Below are 20,624 nucleotides of genomic sequence, written 5' to 3'. Positions count from 1 at the left end.
GAGGTTATTGCAATAGTCCAGGGGATCAAAGGCGAAGACTTCAACCAAGGGAGTCGGCGTGGGAGAGGGAGGGAGAGGATTGAGACCTGTGTAGGAGGGGTGTTGAGTGGCACCTGGTACGAGGTAAGAGAGAAGAAAACATCTGGGATGCGTGCCTGGTTCAGATGAGGGTGGGAAGATCGCAGGGTCGGGGAGCAGAAGGCCTAAAGAGCTGAGGCTGAAGATGCCGAGACCACAGCAGCCACCGCCCGCTCGTCAACCAGAGTCGGAGTCCACAGCTTTTGTGGACTGAGCTGGTCTCCAGTGCTGGCGAACAATTCCTAGAAATCCTTGGATGAAGACCAAGGGCTTGGCAGTATTTCAGGTTTAAAGCCAAAAATCAGCGTCTGGAGGTGGGTGTTGGTGGGCGGGGAGAAGATTGTGTGTGTGCGCCTGGTTGGAGAGAGTATCTAGAACATTTGGCCAGGAATTCCTGAGTTTCAAGGACCCCTGCACCTCTGATGTTTTTTTACACCTCAGGCAGCAGCACTGCCCCGCACACACTCATGGCACCGGCAGCCTCCTGGTGAGAACAGAATCAATCCCAATTCCCTCCATCCCAGGGTTCTGCGAGAGGTCAGGGATATCAGATAGAGCGCTTGGAGGCTCACAGTAATATAGGAGAATATTGCTTATTAAAGCAAGGAATCACTTAAATTTGAGAGGCTACTCAGCACTGCAGTACAGAGGGTTCAGTTCTCAAGAAATCTTTATGGTGACAGGGAGCTGGGATGGGGAGGGGGATGGAGAAGGCACCTGATTCTTAGGAGTCCAGAGAGACCAGAGTTATGCTCCTGGCTTTGCTGTTGACTTTGGAGAATTCACTTCGCCTCTTTGGGTCTCAGGTTTTTCATCTGTGAAATAAGAGGATTGGATTAGATCATCTCATATGGGTTTCTTCCAGCTCTAAAATTCCGTGATCCTAAAGAATGCAGTCAGATAACTGCCGCCCGTTTGATCCTTTCCTGGTCGCACTATCTACACTTTTTCAAAATCTTATGTCTTCTTGATTCTTGAAAACTTGAGAGCAGGAAGTCCTTCTTCATGTCTACACTCTATTTCTCCTGCTTCAGCATAACACTTGTTGGGGAGAATGAACATCTGCTCACCCTTGCTCAGAACAAAGGCTCCGTCCTCTCAGCCTTCATTGTTGGCTAAAGAGTGTCCTTATCTATTCTGAGGGTGGACATGGGGAGGGCCCTGGCGTGCAGAGAGCAAGGAGAACACGGCAGCTGTAAAGTTCGCTCACACTCACACTCAGTACCTTCACGGTCCTTCCGCCTCTGTGCCTGTGTTCATGCTCTTCCCGCTCCTTCCCATGGCCTTTCCTGAAGCAAGGGGAGACGTGAGAACCCTGACTCCCAGCTCCGGTCATCTACAGTCACAGGTGACAAGCTTCTATTATTATTGGTCATGGCCACACAACAAATACCTATAGATGACACAGTTGATGTTAATGAAATAATAACAATGGCTAATATTTTTAAAGTATTTACTCTGTGTATACCTCCTTTAATCCTCACAACTGTTGACACTACCAATAACCAACTCATAGCCACAGTAATGCCAACACTAGGGTAACTGTCACTACACTTGACCTCCGGTTATCTCTTCTTTGGAGGGGCACACTCAGTGGAGGCCCACTGTCTTCTCCCTCCCTCCTCCTAACTCATTCCCCTCTCCTGCTTACTCTTTCCCTGGGATGGGTGCAAGAGTCATTTTTTTCTAAACGCCACCCTTCAGTGTCTCCCCATCATCAACAGGATAAAGTCCATTCTTCTTAGAATGACCTTGCATGGCTGCCCGGCCATCCACACCTCCCCACCCTCCTTCTCCAGGATTCCCATAATTGCCTTCACCCACTCTCTGGTTCCCCAAACTCAACATGGTTTCCCTTCCCCTCAGCTTCCGCATTCTCCCAACCATTAAATCCTGCTGTTTCTACCTATTTCATATCTATTCCATTTCAGTTTATCCACTGTCTTCGTTTTACATCCTTATAATTTCTCTCCGGGAGCAGTGATGCAGTTCTCTGCTGGGTCCACCCTCCCCAACAACTGGCAGAGAATTTTTTGTAATTCTTCATTTACTCCTCTCAGCCACTGTGTTAAAATCCAAACTCTCGATCCCGCGTGTAGAACTCTATATGATCTGGCCCCAGCCTACCTCCCTTGCCCCATTTCTGTTTCTCTCTCTCTCCCTCCCTCCCTCATCAGAACCAGTTGCAGAGGGAATTCCCTGGCGGTCCAGTGGTTAGGACTCCGCGCTTCCATTGCAGGGGGGGCACGGGTTCGATCCCCAGTCATGGCCAAAAAAAAAAAAAAAACTAACCTCTTGCAGATACCACAGTCCACCAAAAATCCTTGCCTCTGAGCCCTTGCTCTTCTGCCTGGATGAATTCCTTGACCCTCACTAGGGCCCATTTTTCAAATCTTAGTCTAAGTCATATCACCTCTGTAAAGCCTTCCTGATCGCCACTCCCCACCCCCCTTGCCCAGACCAAATTGACTCTTTCTCTGTGCATCCGTTACATCCCTTCCATTCTTTCATCATTGCACCCATAACCCCATGCTGCATTCATATGTTAAAGTCTGACTCCCCTGCAAATTCCTTGAGAGCTGGAGGCACGTGGGGTTCTACTTGCCGTCTCCAGCCCCCTGCACCATGCCTGACACCTAATAGGATAAATGAGCATTAAATGGTGAGTGGATCAGTGAACAAATGACATTCAAGACCTGCCACAATCTGATGCCAGTCTACCTATTCTTTCTTATGTTCCATAAACAGTAAAAATACGGCCCCTTATAACTGCCATGCACATGTAGCTTGCGAGTGCATTTAAGGGGATTATCACTTTTAATCCTCACAGCTCTGCCCTTCCACAAGTACCCAGAGCTCCAGCCACACCAGAATATTCCCCAGACACACCATACTCTTCCCTGCCATTGTCCTCAGTGTGCTTTGTGCCCAGAATCTCTTTCCTTCCATACCTGCTGGTTCGGGACTTCATTTTACCCTTTGCACTCCCTCCTCTTTTCCTGCCATTGGAATTAATCACTTCTCTCCTAAACACCAAAGCTGCTGATTGCCCTGGGCCTTAGATTTAACTAAAAGCGGTTTATTATAAGTGCCTCAAGAGCAAGGCGATGCCTTGTTAGTCCTCTTAGCTCTATGGTAAAACTCTGGCACATTGTAGGTCCCCAGTACTTGTTGCTGATTAGAATAGAATAGAATTGAACTGGATCCACTGCTTAGGTTTCAGGATGCTTCCAGTTTTGGCTGGAATCACAGGCAGAAGGGGATCAAAGTGGCAGGAATGGGTTGGAGCTGAGGGTGAGTGAGGGTGGGACCAGGGGCAGACTGCTTCAACTTGACAGAAACTCTTCCCCAATAGGATTTCTTGCCAACGAGTCGCCTGTGGCTGCTTATGGAAGCATGATTATTGCTATTATGTCATTTTTGACGCTCCCAAACAACACGCTGAGTGCTGAGCAACGTGCCCATGGCCAACCTAAACCCGTGCCAGGAGCTCCTCATGACACTTTCTCACGGTGGTTCTTGGAACCCATTCCCCATCCTCCTACCATCTCGGGGGTTGGAAGGCTTCTTACAGATCTTCTGTCCAGCCCGTGCTCTATATATGAGGGTCAGGGGCCTGGAGAGGAGTGCTGGCCCCACCACCGTCTCCCTGGTTGTAAATGGCAGAGCTGGAGTTCAAGCCAATTCTTCTGATTTCCAGCTGATGCACTTTTTGCTACTCCCTCTACTAAAACCTGCCCCCACCAAATGGCTGTGAGAGTCCCTCGTCATCTTATCTTCCTCCATTCTGTTCAATTCAATAAATATTTATTTTATGGAGTATCCACTCCTGCAGAGCAGCCTGTGCTGGGGAATATTGAAACAAGAGAGAGAGAGATGGGGAAGATGAAGTTCCTCATCCTGACAAGTTTACTGCCTAAACTGTGGGTGGGGGGGTGGGGTGCGATGGGGGGCACACAAGGGGACCTTCCTTTCCTAGAGGACTTCATGTTGCATCGTCAGACTCATTTCTTTGGGCTGTCTTGCTGCCCCCTTTCCCGGCCCATCCAGTATCCCTGTTTGACCACTGATGAAACGGGCTCCGGGAGGCAGAGCTGCCACTCGATGGAACTGAAGCCCCAAGAACTTGCCATGGCGCCATCTGCCTTCCCCTCTAGATGAAAAAGAAGGAGGGAGCTTGGGGCTGCCTAGCCTATTGCTGGCCCACCTGAAAAAGGTGGGAGCTAGGGAAGGGACCACACTCGGGGAGGGGAGGGAGCCTTTCCTGAGGTCCAAGAGCCTGACATTTGCTGTCGTCCCCAGCAGCTGTTCACAGCTCTGCAGCTCCGTGTGCCTTGCTACCCTTAGGCCCTCGTCCACTTCCTTCTGGAAGAAACACAGCTTTAAGTTGTGTTTCTTTTCCTTTACGTCTGCGACCCTAACAGAGTTGGGGGTTCCAAGAGGAGAAACTGGCTGGTCTGGGGGACCTGAAGAGTAGACAGCTTTGAGGAAGAACCGAGGAGGAGTTTGCATCAGCAACCTGGGCTCCTCCAACCTTTTGGCCAGAGCGGCAGCCCCTCCCGGTGCCCTGGCCATCCAAGCACCTCCTAGGGAATGCCAACACGCCATTAATTTGTGTGCCTTGCAAATATGTTATTGGCATCTCGTGGTGTTGAAAGTCATGTAATTATGAGCAGAATTTATATGTCGCCAGGGCTGCCTGGGCGCCTTCCTTTCGTCTCCTTCCAGTTACTGCAAATATTGAAGGCTGGCTTAGAAAAGAATCAAACCCACCCGCCTTTATATCTTTGCACCCTGTAGATAAGGTTTTAATTGAAAATCGGTTCGTCTGTTCCCCATGCCTAATTACAAGCCACCTGCACTGCTAACGGAGCACACGGACACAAGCCCAGCACCCTCCAGGAAGAGCAGGCTGGGTCCTGGGATGGGGATGGCAGTGACTTTGGCAGCTTCTCCTCTTCCACGTCTGCCACGTGAGGCCCTCTGATTTCTTACTGATGAGTAGACACTGGTCTTTGCAGGCAGGACTCTCCCTCACCTCCCTCTTCCCTCCCTGTTTCATGGCTGGTGATTCCCAGTGAGGACAGGATGCAGCTCACCGCCTGCTTCCTCCTTTCTGCCGAGGACATACTCCTCCCACTGCCCCCATCCTGCCCGCTCCTTTCCTTCCAGCCCAGTCGGGCAAAACACCTCCCTGTTTGTCAACATGGTTCTCTTTTCCATATCTGGACCTGCCTAGAGGCCTCTCATCCGACCCAGAACACTCGTCCCAGGTCCTCATTGCTCTCCTTCCTCAACGTGCTCCATTGCCATCCTCTTCCGTGTAGCTCCTGCAGTAGTGACTTAGGGCCCGTCGTCCTTCTAGATCTGCCCCTGTGTGTCCATCCTGAGAACTTGCCTCTCTCATCAGACTGCAGTATCCTCCACCCTCTGTAACTCCTCCTGCACCTGAGGAGGTGCTCAGCGGTGTCCCAGGCTGAGGGGCTGGGTCACAGCCTCTGTCTGCCTTCTGCCAGGGACTCGTGAAGGTTGATCAGGTGGGAAAGGCAGGGGTCAGCTTGGCTGCCTTGCCTGGGCGGAGCCAGAGTGTTTGATTCAAGGCCCCAGGCACAGGAGGAGCACCTGGGACCTCCACCCTCAATGCCCTCCTTTGGCCCCCAGTCACATGTCACTGCTGTCACATTTGGTTCCAACAATCATTCCCCTGCTGGAGAGCAGGAGGAAGAATTCATTTCCCAGCTTCAGCCAGGAGACTGTGAAATATGATTTCTGAAGTGTTAATAATGCATCACGTGTAGACGGCACTTTACATCTTGCAGAATGGCTGGCTGAGTAGGGGGGCGGCTGGCAGCCCGGGCGTGGGGCTGGGTGCCGACTTTCATTTCGGTACTTCTCCTCTGGAGCACATGCCTACTCCCTGGTGCCTTCGTTTCTCTTTCTGAGACAGTCTTGGCCTTCTGCCAGGTATGGAGGTGCCTCCCCTTGTCACACCCCACCCCCTGCTTCCAGACCTGCATTTCTCCTTCATTTATCGCCTCCTAGAAAGCCCCCAACATTTCTTTTTTCATTCATCAAATGCTGGTTAAAGGACTGTTTTGTGCCAGGGCTGGGGATGCAGAGATGTTACTGTCTATGGGGGCTCTTGGGATTGGATGGGATAGAGGTGTAAGTCCCCACCCCCCCAGCACTGCAGCCTAAAGTGAAAGCAACTGAGGGATTGACACCCACCCTCCCCTCTGCTCTATTTTGGGGATATGGGGGGGGGTGGGATGCTCTCTGCAGGCTGCCAGGCCTCCAGTAGCTAACTCACTGCTATGGACTTGGAGGGGAGACCCTGCTTTGTCTTTGGTGGTCTGCTCAGAGCCACTAAGCTTTTAGGGTCCTTGACCTCCCAAGAACTGGAACGTTTCTGAGCCCACACACATCAGCCCCCGTGCCTTTCACATGTGTTTGATAAATAGCCTTATCTTTTCATTCCTTTCCAAGGCATTTCATAGACCTAGAATATTCCCCTCTATCCATGTCACTGAACCCTTTTGCACTTATCACTCCAAGGGTTTGGGAAATCTCTCCATTTCCCAGGCCACATCCATAGCCACTGCTTCCAGGAAGCTTTCCTAGAGTGATCTGAGGAAAAGAGAAGGCATATAATGGTTATGATTGTTACCCCAAGTTCCCTCATGGCTCTCACCTAAAAGATAGCTGCCCTTGACACACTGGAGTCCCAGGGTACTGCCCTCTCTGTAGCAGCTGGCCCTTGAAAAGTATATGGAACTTGTTTTTATAAAATCATATTTATTTTTTGGAGACCTGGATTTCTCGTTTCTAGGAGTCCTGCTCTGCCATCAGCTGTCTTTGTAACATCTTTGGACCTCAGTGTCCTCATCAGGAAAATGAGGCCATTGGGAAGGGCTTTCTCTAACAGTGTCTTTGATGACACCCCTACTTCAAACAATTCCTTGGTGAATTATTAGGTCAAGAGAAGGAGCCCTTCGGGAAGTGTGTAATTGCCTTGCAGCTAATTGCCTTCAGAGAGCAAGTTGGGGGGCTGTGTTTTCCTGGAGGGTGGCTTGCCTGTGCTCTGTCTGCAGTGACTTCATAGATTGCTCCTGTTCTCAGTCCTGTCTGTGACCCGTGGGTCTGATCCGGAGTGGAATCTCCCAGAGAGCCAGGCCTGGGGCTTTGTGACCTTGTTTGCACTTCATCCTGCACCACTGGCTGGATGCTAACTCAAAGCTTTGAGCGGCCGGGGATGAGGAGGACGCTTCCCCTTGCCCTCAGCCCTTCTGACTCCTCTCACTTACCAGGAAGACAATTCCTCACAAAGTTTTCCCAACAGGTTGCGCTGCCGCTGCTGTTGAGCTGACACCGTAGCTGATGAGTTATTAAAAATCCTTCATTATTATTCTGTACTGTCGCTCTCCCTCCTCCCTCCCTGCCCTGCCCCAGGCTTCCAAGGCCCACGGCTGTCACTGAGAAATGCCTGGAGGCCCCAGCCAGGCAGAGGCAGGCTTTTCCACTCCCTCCCTCAAAGTGGCCCCCACAGGTGCAGCAGCTGGCCAGAGGCACTAGGTCTCACCCAGGGCTGGGGATTCTCACACCGGGGTTCCGATCCTGCTTTCGGCAGAACCTGGGGAGCCTGTGCAGGCGCTTCAGTGCTCGGAAGTCTTTATATCAAGAAATGGTTGGAGAGGACTCTCCCGAGGATCTTGGTTAGAGAGACATCTCAGAGGTGTGCACGTTCCAGATGACATCGGGGACCCGATGCTTCATCCTCTGGGGAAAGAGGGACAGGCTAACTCCATCGTCTCACTCCCTGAGCTGTGGGTTCGAACCCAGCTCACCCATCACACTGTCCCCATAGTCAGATTTGGCTGCAGCGAGAACAGAGCAGAACACTCAGCTCCTCTCCCAGGCACCACAGCGACAGGTCCTGAGAGATGGGGAGAGTCCTGCCCGGTGGAGGGAGGAGAGCCCAGAGAGAGCTGTCCCTGTTCCAGAGTCAGGTGGCAAATAGGCAGAGTCTCCGAAGCAGCTCTGCACCTTCACAGCACCCTCCCTGCTGCAGGGCTTCCCACAGGCACCCTATGAAGGGTTCCTGCACCCTGTGTCTGGACAAGGGATTCCCAAGGTCGGAGCTGTGAGCGGGTCTCTGGCTCCTGAGCTGGAGTCCATTCACTTATTCTCTGTCGCATTTCTCTCTGCTCACTCTTGCCTCTTCAGATCTGAATCGATCACTCTTCTTGGGGTCTCAAGCATTAGGTTCCTTTTGCCCCGAACCTTCTAGGCATGCTCCGTCCCCACTTTCTCGGACCCTGGGGCAGAAAGCTCTGGGCAGCTGGGCCAGAGCCAAAAGCATCCAGAATTAGCCTGAGAATTCAGGGGCGATGTTCCCACCTTGTTTTGGCCTCCAGGTTGAGTTGATGTCTTTTGTCTGTCTCTACCTTTGTTTGCCCAGATGAATTTGAACCATCTATCCAGAGGTGTGGAGGCAGAAAAAACGGAGATTAGAGTTAATGAAGTGAAATTGTAGTTAAGAATGGTGGCCTTTAGGATTGGGATAGGGATATAGTGAGAGCTGGGGACTTGGGATTGACCAGTGCTCAGTAGGGGTCAGGCTGGAAACAGGGGTGACTGTTAAGGGCAAGGGTTAAGGTTTGGTTTCTGTGTTCACGTATTCAATAAATATCTGTGGATCATTTCTGCTGACCAAGCCCTGAGGGAATTGGAGACATGTTGCCTTCAAAAAGCTCATGCTCTAGTTGAGATTTGGGGTTAGAATGACTGTTAGGACAGGTCTGGATTGGAATTAGTGTTGGGTTGTGGCTGGGTTCGGGGTTCCTTCTTGGCGTTAGTGTTGAAGGAGAACTGAGGGTTACATGCTGTGTGATCATACAGATTGATGTGTGGCTCCTGTGTCAGTTCCTTCCTCCAAGGCTCTGCTCCTAAATTCCCCCCTCCCACTGCTTACCCAAGCCTGTCCCTGCTGTCTAAGACATCCCGGACTTACTGGAATCCGTTTAATGACAGCAACCATCTGCTACCCCTCCTGGTGATCAGCCCCTTCCCCTTTCCTCTTTTTTTTTTGCGGTACGCGGACCTCTCACTGTTGTGGCCTCTCCTGTTGCGGAGCACAGGCTCTGGACGCGCAGGCTCAGCAGCCATGGCTCACGGGCCCAGCCACCCCGCGGCATGTGGGATCTTTCCGGACCGGGGCACGAACCCGTGTCCCCTGCATCGGCAGGCGGACTCCCAACCACTGCGCCACCAGGGAAGCCCCCCCCCTTTCCTCTTCTGTTCCTCCTTCTACCTTTCTTGGCGGGGGTCCTGCATCCTGCCTTCCTGGGGGGTGGGGGGGCCTGATATTCCTGTCCTCTCTCATGGCTCATGTCCTGGGAGTCTCTGTCCCTCGCCATCTCCCTGACATAGGCACCCACCCCACCCTCCTTCCCCCGTACACTGCCCACCTGGCCCAGGCTCTCCCACTTCTGTGCTCACACATGTGGGACCCTCTGTCTCCAGTGGAGTTCTCATGATTCTCTGGCCTCCTCTCGTTTCCTCTCTTGCCCTTAAGCAACATTTCCTCGTGACTCCCTCCCTCCTTCTCCTTTGATCCGTTTTCCAGGGTCCTGTCAGCAGTCCCCTGTGGCTCTGATTTCACTCTGCCCTTCCTTCTCTGTTGATTCCCTTCAGAGAACCTCCCGCCCCATCCCTCCAACTCACTGCCTCTTGGGCTGGAGAAATTTCTTTTCATCTCGCCTCATCAGTCATGTGGGGCCGTTCCCTCACAGGACACCTGCTCCTTCTGGCAGCCCAGCCAGGAGCAAGTGATTTTTGTTAGGAAAAGTCATTTCCGTGGGATGCAAGGGGCTGAGGAATGCTGGAGTCGGGGCATGGGGTAGGCAAGTGGCTCTTCCTCCCTTGTTTCATTCCAGGCTGAAATAGCTGGACTCCAGGGCCATCACTCTCCTCTCTCCGTCGTTAGCGCCATGGCAAGATTTAGGGGGTGGCTGGATGAAATGCCAGGATCTCAGGAGTGGCTTGAGAAGGAAGTTCCAGAATTATCTGAGCAAAGGTCACACCGCTCCCATCACCAGCTTCCATTTCAGAGAATCTGCACATAAACCTGACGAGGGCCGGGTTTCCAGAGGCTTCTATCTGTTCCCCACTGTCCTCCCTGTCTTTTTCTTGCTCTTGGAGCCCTCCTGTGCTCCCATGAGAACCTTCTCCCACCCCACACTTCCATCCTTCCTTCCCAGGGCTGTGAGCTTGATTGACTCTGATACCCGGGGAAGGCATAAGCCGCTTGTTGGAATGCACGGCGCCCTGTCCCCCTCACAGGGAGATAATCGAGGAGGAATATTGGCTCGTCCAGGAAACGAGGTGATAAATTTGTTGTGAGATTGGTGTCACAAGCAATCAGGGGGAGCTTCTCCCCATCCACGGCTGGGCAGCTAAATGAGAAATCATTAGGTTATTGCAGAGACCAGGGACAACAGAAGTGGGGGAAGGAGAGGACTCCCCTTTTCACCTCCCCATGTCCCTGGGGGGCAACACAGGGAGATCAGAAAGGGAAGGGAAGAATCAGAGATACAGAGAGGCAGGCTGCTTTCTCCAAGGTTTCTCCTATACCTGAATGTCCGTACCTCCATCAGTGATGTGCTCCTGGCATCTCCTCCGGTGTCTGGGCCGTCCTGAGGCTGACACAGAACACAGGACAAAGAGACAAGTGAGCAGGGTTGGGTGTCCCCAGGTCAGTGAAATTTTGTAGTAGAAAAGTTGAAAAGGGCACGTAGGAGAAGCTGATGCGGGCACAGGCCAGAGTGTCTGGTTTGGAAGAGATGGGAGAAGAAAATCAATACCTTCTTTACAACCCCTCTGGGAAGACTGCCTGGAGGAGAGGGATTTGAAGGCTGTGTAGCAGACACTGGATGGGTGTAGGTGTGTAGCAGACACTGGATGGCTGTAGGTGTAGACCTGCTAGGAGATGATTGGGTGGTTGGCATGTATACATGTAGGGTACTCTCCCCTTTCTGCTAAATTCCTGCCTCATTCATGGAAATAAGACCATAGAGCTGCCCTGGCTTTCACATGCTTTGGGGTCCTAGGAACAGACATCAGTTTGCATGGCCTTGAGGAGAAGGTCTCTCCATGGACCCTTGCCCTGGACTCCCAATTGGTCATCAGCACCATGTCCGCCATCAATATCCTGTAAACTTCCAACAGTGGTTAGATGAATGGTTTTGGTGTCCCTGTGCTTCCCCTGTTCTTGGGGCATTTGTGTTTCAGCTGACAAGCAAACTGAGTCAGGTGGAACAGGAAAGATGAGGAGCAAACCGTGAAACCAGCGTTCATCAGCCCTGAAGACCTACCTCTGGGTGCTTCCTGCCCTATGCCGGCCGCTGCCGATTGAATGCTGCCATACTGAGACCTCGCCCCTCCGGCTGTTAATTACAGAGCCTCCACTGCCAGGCTCCCTCAGCCCCGTGCAGCAAATTAACGTTCCGTGCCCCTTGCACGTGCAGAATGAACCGAGTTAGACGGATCGATGGAGCTACCGGTTGGAGCTGCTTCTACTTTCTGCAGGATTGATCCAGGTGACCCCAACTTGGGGCCTCTAGAAGCGCCTTTGCGGGAAATCTTTTTAACGGAGATTAATTGGAAAAGCCTCGAATGTCCTAGTTACAGGCAGAAAGTGCCCCCTTCTCGCTTTTGGTGGCTACGTCCCAACACTTGTATGTAGAGGTGCAGTCACACGCACAAGTTCACTAGACACAGGAATGCACACAAGGACACACACACCCTCACACCACCGAACGGCCGCCTTAGTCCTTCTGATTCTTCTAAGCCCATCCCCGAACCTTACCAGGTGGACACGTGGTGGCTCTGTGGAGCTTGGATCAGCCCCAACTTCCACTTTTGTCTTTCTGAATCTGGACCTCTTTCTATGTCTGTATCCAGTCTTTGTCAGCAGCCTAGAAGTTTCTGGAGGGCAGAGACTGAGGAATGCCCAGAAGGAGAAAGTGTTTAATTTTTAAAGAGGTATGACCTTGGTTCTAACTTCTTTATGTGCCTGAATTCCAGCCACTTCCAACTGCTTGCTGGTCTTTTATGTCTCCATGTCTTGGTTCATGCAGTTCCCTTTGTCTCCAATGCCCTGTCCCCCAGCTCTCTGGCTGTTGAAATCCTTCTTGTCTTCAAGGCTCAAGGCAGTTCTAATCAGTAAATGTGTATTTATCGGATACCTACTGTGTGCCAAGCAAGGTGTCCAGTGTTTAACTTGTATGATGTAGAAAGGACCGAGAGCTAACAAAGTCCAACAAGATAGGGGTCTCGGCCCAAGGGAAGACCAGGGTGGAAGTCAGACATGTGAAAAAAATGCAGTCTATCCATTGATGTAATGCCCTTTCCTCCACATCACTCCATCAGGACTCTCATCATGCCATACTGCCCGGATATGCGAGTGTGTCCACCAGACTGTAAGCTGGGTGGTGGCAGGACCAGGTCTGTCTTGTTCACTTCACATCCCAGAGCCCAGGACAGTGCCTGGTTTGTAGTAGACACTCAAAAAATATTTGTTACATGAATGAATGAATGTTGAATTGACTTGACTTTCTCTGGGTGCAGGTGCCTTATCCATTAATTCAGAGAATCAAATGACAAACATTTACTGAGCACCTGTTGTGTGCAAAGCACTTCTGTACTAGTCACTTTGGGAGACACACAGCTAAGATCACATCTGTTGCCTCAAGGAGTTTACAAGCCAGAACAAAATACAGTATAGCCACAGATGAAACTACAGGTCTCAAACTACACGAAACGTTGAAGTTTCCTGATTAATTGCCATGGGACCAAAGTCTTATTTATATCCTTGACTGCCAGCCTAGACAGTTTTTTGAACTGTTCTTTTCCCTGTAGATGGCTCTGTTCAGATATTCCTTCCTTTAAACTTTAGTTCTGCAAACCATTTCAGTCCACCTTGATCAAACTGTTATAAATTGATTATTTGTTAGGTGTGTGTCCAAAGTAAGAAGAAAATATATGAGGTGTGTGAATAGAATCATAAAGCACCAGAATTGAAAGGGATCTTCAGTATCACCCAGGGCCTTCTGGAACATTGCCGTCTGGTGGTCATCCACCCTTATCTTGAACACTTTTAGTGACAGGAGCTCACTGCCAGGTGCTATTAGATAGTTCTTATATGAATTAAAAAATCTGCTCCCCCAGGGGTCACAGCCATTAATGTCTGTTCTGGGGGTTTGTAAGGAGGGCTCGGTGATGGGGCCTGGGGTCGTGGAGCATGTCTGCCAAGGCAGACTTTCTCAGAGGCACTAGTGCAGAGCCAGGGCCAACGTTGAGAGCACTCATCAGAGCCCCATGCCTTCCCAAATTAGTTGCTCACCTGGCTCATAGAGTCAGATGGTCCATCTGGAAGTCCTAGAGAAATCTGCAAAGTCATCTGTGATGAAGGGTTCCTGACTCTGGAAGGATATTAAGATCTAACACCTGGATCTGATCTGCTGCTATTTCTCTTTCTTTCTTTCTTCCTTTCTTCCTTTCTTCCTTTCTTTCTTTCTTTCTTTCTTCCTTCCTTCCTTCCTTCCTTCCTTCCTTCCCTCCTTCCTTCCTTCCTTCCTTCCTCCCTTCCTTTCTTTCTTTCTTTCTTTTCTTTTCTTTCCTTTCTCTTTCTTTCTTTCCTTCCTCCCTCCCTCCCTCGCTTCCTTCCTTCCTTTCTTTCCCCTTTATTTTGAGGTGAACAGGGGTCTGAGGTGATGCAGACATATAACAAAGCTGATTAAACTTTGAAACGGAGGAGTGTTCCTAAGAGCTCCTGTCAGGCCTCAGAAGACCCGGATTTCCTGCCGGCTCTTTTGGTTTCAGCGGAAAAGAGAGAATGCCCTCCTTTCTGCTGCCCCAGCCCGCACCTTTCTGGATTTCTCAGAGTTAAGGCTCTTTAGTCTGGAGACTGTTCCTAAAAGTGCCAGGAGACCTCTATGGACAGGGTCTGGAGAACAGCCTGCATTTCTTCCTGGGCTTTGAGCCTGCTGGGGGCTCTCAGGGGTACAGTTCTCTCTACTCTCAGATTGTACTCTGAAGCCATATTCATAGCATGGTAACTAAGAATGTTAAAGCCAGCTGAGGGAGCTTTCAGAGCAGAACTTGCAGGGTGCCTGCGCCCATCTGCCTGAGGAGGAGCCAGAGGGGAGGTTTGCACTGTCGGAAGGGGGAATGTGGTCAGACCCCAGGATGAACTTTTTGTTTGCCTGGGGAAAGGCAGGGTGGCGGGGGGCTGAGGAGTGGCACATTGGTCACCTTCCTGGTGGGCACACTGCTGCCTGGGCCGAGGATGCACTAGCCGCCCCGGGGCGCCTGTGGGAAGGAGACGAGGGGCAGCAGCTACCTGGGCCCCACTTCATTTGTGGGGAGACACCAGGGCCTTGCCCTCGGCTGCCTTAGGAATTACCTCAGATACAGCCCACCTCATCCTCTCCTCCTCCCCAGCCTTGGCTAATCCTTTCAAAAATCCCTTCCATTTCTCAAGGATTTCACTCCTTTCCTTTGACCTAAATGCTCAAGACCTTCCCATGAGGCCCTAGGGAGATGATCCACCCCAGATCTCCCCGCCCACCTGCCTGCACAGCCCCCAAAGCTGTGCTGCCCCCTGCCCTTCTCCGATTTCTTTCCTCCTCCTCCTGTGTCCTTATCTTCATCCTCGCTTTCCGCTCCCAGATGGTCCCAGTACTTCTTTTCCTGACTCTCACTCCCCATTTGTATCCATCGTCCCTGCCTTCTCCATAGCTTCTTTCTTGCTGTTCCTTCCTCCCCACCCCCATCCCCCCTCTGTCCCTTTTATACCAGTGTCGCTTCAGCCCTTCCTTCCTTCCTTCCTTCCTTCCTTCCTTCCCTCCTTCCCTTAAAGCAATCTTTTACAGTGGGCTTCCCTGCTGGCGCAGTGGTTGAGAGTCCGCCTGCCGATGCAGGGGACACGGGTTCGTGCCCCAGTCTGGGAAGATCCCACATGCCGCGGAGCGGCTGGGCCCGTGAGCCATGACCGCTGAGCCTGCGCGTCCGGAGCCTGTGCTCTGCAACGGGAGAGGCCACAACAGTGAGAGGCCCGCGTATTGCAAAAAAAAAAAAAAAAAAACCCACTCTTTGACAGCCTCTTTGTCACTCTTCCTGCCACCAGCTTTCTCATCGTCTGCTTCGCTCTCTTTTTTTCTGTCTGACTCCCTCTCCCCACCCTTTTCTCTATTCTCATTTTGTCTTTGCACGTTGGGCCATCTCTTTCAGCGTCCTGCCTTTTAGGACTTGAGGACTGCTGGAGAGCCAGGCGTTTGGGCCCCTCCTCCATTTGGTCTCCTTCCTTTCCTGCCTCCTGACCCTAGCCCTCTGGGGCCTTGCTCTGTCTCCTTCAGCCTCCTCTGACTTTGTGACTGTCCTGCTCTCTCTTCTCCTTCCCTCTCTCTCTTCATCTTTTGCTGTCTTTCCTCTTATCCTCTGTCTCTTATCTGAACTAAGTCCTTGCCGGCCACCTGCCTCCTCTCCCCGCACTGCCCTTCCCTTGCCCACTGAAGCCAGATGGAAATTCAGTTTTTCAGCAGAACTGTCCACCATCCCTGCCACCCCCCTTTCTCCTCCTGCCTGTCATACCTGCTCCAGCCAACCCCACTTTGTCTCACAATGCCATCGTCCTTCCCATAAAACACTCTCAGGGTCCCCTGCCAGGGCACATTTGCATAAAGTTGTCAGATCAGGTCTGGCCCCGGTGCCTCCCGCTGGCAGCGCAGAGGGGGCTGGAGGCCCAAATGGGGCAGGGTGGAGGGAGCGTTTCCAGCTGCACCTGCCTGTCTTTTTTAGTCCAGGAGCTCAGCGTCCTTGTGAGTGGGTCTGGGCTGGCAGGTCACTTTGGAGACTCAGGATTGCCTGCCCTCTATCCTCTTTTTTTCCACCATGAACCTAGTGGAAGGGGACGCAAGGAACTCTGATGGGGAGTTCCTTACAGAGGAAATCAAAGAATGGCCTTTCTTTCCGCTGCTGGATGCATCCTGTGGGTTCTCTCAGCTGCTGTCTTAGTGTCATAAACCTGCAGCCCTCCCTCTACAGTCCTGCTGGAAGGAAATGCCAGGATGGCCCCAGGTACACCAGCTCTCGCACTGTCTGCGGTACGGGGCTGAGTTCTTGGGAGTGTCAGCAAGGTCTGGCTGAGGCCCCAGGAAAGCAGGAGATGCAGTAGAATGTGAGAACATCAGAGCCAGAAAGGTCCTTCCGTGCCTAGTACTTCAGCCCCTCTCATTACGGTTTAAGGAAGCTGAGACCCAGAGAAGTGAAGTGATGCCCCCCACGGTCACGCAGCTGGGTGGGGCAGAGCCGGGACCAGATAAGCCCACGCCTCTTGACTTCCGGCCCGGAGTGCTCTTGTCTCTGCTGCCAGGTGGTGCTGGGCCAGTTGCCCTGGCCTCTTTCAGGGTTCTGTTCTTGCCTCTTTCGGTGAGTAACACACTGGCGCAGACCAATGGACTCCTGTGCCCTGTCACTATGAATACCAGAGCCCCACGGCCGGCCTCTGCAGCCAGCCTCTCTGGTCTGTTCAATGCGAGGAAACCAGGCCAGATTGTGGCCACTTGTAAAAGCCCATCTGGTCCCTGGAAAGGTTCCCCTTCAGCTGTCCCTACCATACCCCAGCCTTGGAGATGGACATCGGGGTGGCTTGGCCAAGCAGTTTGTGGGGAGGGGGGAGAGACTGCTTCTCCTGCCTACGGCTTTGGCCTCCTGGGTTGAGAAAGGACCAAAAGTGGGAAGGGGGTGAAGGTAGGTGGGCCAGTGGAGCCGAGGTGTCCGCTTCTGAGGCCCCTGCTGCCCACTGTGTCTTTTTCACTTCACACTGTGAGATACTTTGGTGTGGTAAATGCTGGTGGGCAGCAGAGTGGGGGCCGTAATAGTCCTTGAATGTTGAGGAACTTGTCTCTGGGGTGTTCGTCTGATGTCCATATCACAGACCTCTACTCACAGCCAAGCCTGAGCTTATCTGCTGGGAGCAAGTCGGTGCAGCTTTCTGACCCCTGACCCCTGACCTCTCAGAGGAGGGGCTTACAGTCTCTAGGTCACATCGCATTTGGACACTTTTGGATTCTGGGCTGGGCTCTGTATAAGGCAGAGTCAGCAGACCCACACCCCTCATGACCAGTCGGCTGGGCAGGCGTGGTACTTCCCTTCTGGCAGCTTCTGGTCTAAGGGCTCTGAACCTGCTTCTCTCTCTGCCTCTATGTCTCTGCTGTGGGCAGCCGGGGTCTCTGCCTTTCTCTCCTGTCCTCGTCCTCATTCTGCCCGCCCCAGCCAGTTCGTTCCTCCCACCCCCCCGCCCCCCCCGCCCCACCCCAATCTCCCTTCCTCCCTTCTCCCCTGCCTCCTCTATCAAAAGTGCAAATCTCCCTTCCTCCTCTCCTTTCCCCTTTGCTGGCCCAGCCCAGAGAATTGCAATCCTCTTTTCTCCGTGAGAGAATCCAATGGACAGGAGGGGCCCTCTCTGGCTGTTGTATTTTTCATAGAGCAGGAAGGGGATGGCTGGGGTAGTGGGGGAGAAGCTCTTGGGGGAGGGTGGGAGAGCGAAGATGTGAGGGCAGAGAGAGGGAGGGAGAGTGGAAGAAGGAACAGTAGAGTGTGGAGAGATTTAGTTCCATCTGAAAGCTGTCGGTGCGAATCAAAGTCTTCCCTTTGAACCAGCAGCGATCTGGAGTGGAGAGCATGGGGACTGCTCCGGCCCAGGGGGTTCATTACTTCTCATTTGATAAATCCGGGGAGACAGGGCTCGGCCTCCACCACCCCTGTCTCCTGCAGCCTGGCTTCCTTGGCATCTCCTGTGTTTGCCTCCACTCCCTCTCTTGTTCCCAGCTGGCATAGCAGGCAAGGCTCCGGGAACACGACCATCAAGGTACATGTGCCAAGACATGGGTGCAGAAACTTGTACTTGAATGCAAAGATGCAAAAGACTGTGTGTGTGTGTGTGTGTGTGCGTGTGTACGCGTGCACCAGTGAACGTGTGCTTATGTGCTGTGGTACATATGTGTCCACAAGAACTCCACAGCTGTGTCTGAGAATCTGTAAGCATTCCCAGCCTCTCTACGATAGATGTAGAGGTCAATTCCTAGTTCTCAGTCAAAAATGGGATTCAACCTCTCTGTCCTCACCAGGCCTTTGTGGGAACCTAGTCCCCAACCCTGGGGATAGGCCCAGCAGGAACAGGAGATGTGTTCACACACAGAGATGGGGATAGGTGGCCTCTCCTGTGCTGTGCTGAGGATGGAGCAGGGAGTAGGAGAGCAAGCAGAGCTGGAAGGCAGTGTCACCCCAGGAAGATCAGCGTTGGGAAGGAGAGGGGGGTGATGCTGAGAGACGAGGAGAGGCTGTCCTAGTGAGGGGACAGCGTCGAGGGGAGACAGAGAGGCCCCAGTTTGCACAATGGCCAGAGTCTGAGCTAAGAGGCCCAGGGGGTGGTGAGAGGTGGAAGGCAGCAGTAGCCACGCTGGCGAGATGGCATTCCAGGGGAGCCAGGTGTTCCGGCCCGTCGCCTTGCTTACAGGCCCCGACACTTACCAGCTGTGTGCCTGGGAGGAAGCTGCTTATCTCTCTGAACCTTAGGTCCTTATTAGGGATACTAATGGTACCTACCTCATCATGTTGTTGTGTACATTAAGTGAACTAGTCTTCGTGAGGTACTTGGCACAATGTCCGGTGCTTCACAAGCAGAGGCTATATTATTGCTACCACTTCTACTGGTGGGCGTTGGCGGCTTAAAGGTGGCATTTGCGATTGACTGAAAACCTCTTTAGGTGCCACTGATGGTCCTGCCAGCCTTTGGAACCACTCTCCCTTCATGTAGGAATATTTACATCAAGCCTTCTCCGATGGTTGGTTGCAGCGTGTGGGGCAAGTCCTGCGTGGCTATAGGGTACAGGCCGGCCCCAGATCTCAGGAGGGAGCAGCGCCCTCCCAGGAGGTAAACACAGTGAAGATGCAAGTCTGAGTATAGAGTGGAGATCAGAAGTAGCAGATGGGCGCAGAGCTTGGGGGCACCAGAAGTTCTCTGGGGTGGAGGCCATGAGTCCAGTGTATTCAGGAAATACTTCTTGGATATTCCTACAGCACAGCACAGTGCCTAGAGCACTATCTCTGCCACTTCCTGTCTGAGTCTTATTTCCCTTTACTGTAACATGGAGACCATAACCGCCACTGTGCCCTGGATTATAATGATGGAAACGGTGTCTCTAAGACATCTGCACTGGTGCCCAGTACATAGTCAGCATCTTCTAATTGGGAGTTAGCATTATTAAGGAACATTGCTGGGACTGAAGGGACAAGAAAGGTAAATCCAAGCAACTCTGTTCTCCAGGGGCTCCCAGGAGACCGGGAAAGACAGAAACGCACACACATGAGTAACTTTTAATCCAAGGCAGGCTGTGATCAGTGCTATAACCAGAAGCCCAAACAATGCGGAATAAGAAGAGGGGAGGGAACCATTCCAAGGTGGAGGCCAGACGAGCTTTGTGTTTTGGGGTGGGATGGTGAGGGCCAGGGTTAACCTAGAAGGAAGGAGGGCTGGGGGGAAGCTGGTGGGAAATAGGGGAGGAGCCCAGAGGCCCCACCCCATGGCACCCATCTGGAGTCTGAGACCCCCCAGCCTTCTGGCAACACGTCTGAAGGACGGAACCGAGCTGGAGATGAGGTCCTGGCCCCCTGTGGCCACATTCACCATCACCTTCCTGCCTTGGCCTGGGTCTCTGTGGCGCCTGGGCGTCTTTGTATCACCGGGCCTTTCCCAGTGCTTTTCTCTCTGTTTCTCTGCCCTGGGCCTGTGTCTTTTTCTTTCCTGGCCTCTTTCTGAGATCTCCTCTTCCCTTCCTGCTTCTCCTCCAGTCTCCTTTCTCTCTTTCACTCTCCCTCTGCGTGGTCTGTCTTTGTCTCCGCTTCCCGGTGTCATTGGCGCCTCTGCCAGCCTCCCCATCAGTCTGTAAGTGTGTGAGTCTCCGTGCGGCTGTGTACAGCACACTTCTTCTCTGTCTGCCTTCACAATGGCTGCTTGAGAGCTCACTAACATCTGTGATGGTGTCTGAAGACAGGGAGGCAGCAGGATGAAAGCAGGCGGGAATTCACTTAAAAACACACACGCGGATTTGCACTCGCCCCAGACTGGAGTTGCCAGGGAGGCAAGGCTGCTGATTCAGTGCTGCCGCTGCTGCTTTGGAGGCTGGTCTTTTGTCACCATTCTGTTTGTGTTCAGGCTCTTCCCGCGTCCCATCCCACATCCAGCCAGTCCCCTGCATTTTGGTTTGCCCTGGTTTTATTTCCTGGAAGTGGGGTGTGGGTACAGGGATGGGGCTGACATTTCACCACCACCCCTACCCCCCAGTTCCAATGCAGACTCTGCTCCGTGTCACAGGTGTCGCAGACGTCATGGCCGGTGGAAGGCCCAGGCCACCGGGACCTCTGAGGCATGTGTGTGTTCTCTGATTTGTGTGTGTTCTTGTAAGATCACTGATGATGGTTCCTGG

General features: G+C 52.5%; 1 protein-coding gene across 5 annotated transcripts in view; it reads left to right on the top strand.

The window, feature by feature from the left end:
* KIRREL1 (kirre like nephrin family adhesion molecule 1) overlaps nucleotides 1-20,624 on the top strand; it is a 97,246-nt gene that overhangs the window by 54,986 nt on the left and 21,636 nt on the right. Inside the window, exon 1 of one of the 5 annotated variants that reach the window (XM_060297700.1) lies at nucleotides 11,625-11,675. The exons of the other annotated variants lie outside the window; for them this stretch is intronic. Within the exon in view, the coding sequence (XP_060153683.1) occupies nucleotides 11,627-11,675 (49 nt within the window). The 5' untranslated portion in view covers nucleotides 11,625-11,626. Of the gene's footprint in view, nucleotides 1-11,624; nucleotides 11,676-20,624 lie in introns of those variants that run through there. 5 annotated transcript variants of the gene reach the window in all.

Source organism: Globicephala melas, chromosome 1 (assembly GCF_963455315.2).
Source record: "Globicephala melas chromosome 1, mGloMel1.2, whole genome shotgun sequence".
Lineage (NCBI taxonomy): Eukaryota > Metazoa > Chordata > Mammalia > Artiodactyla > Delphinidae > Globicephala > Globicephala melas.
This window is presented reverse-complemented; position numbering and strand designations above follow the sequence as displayed.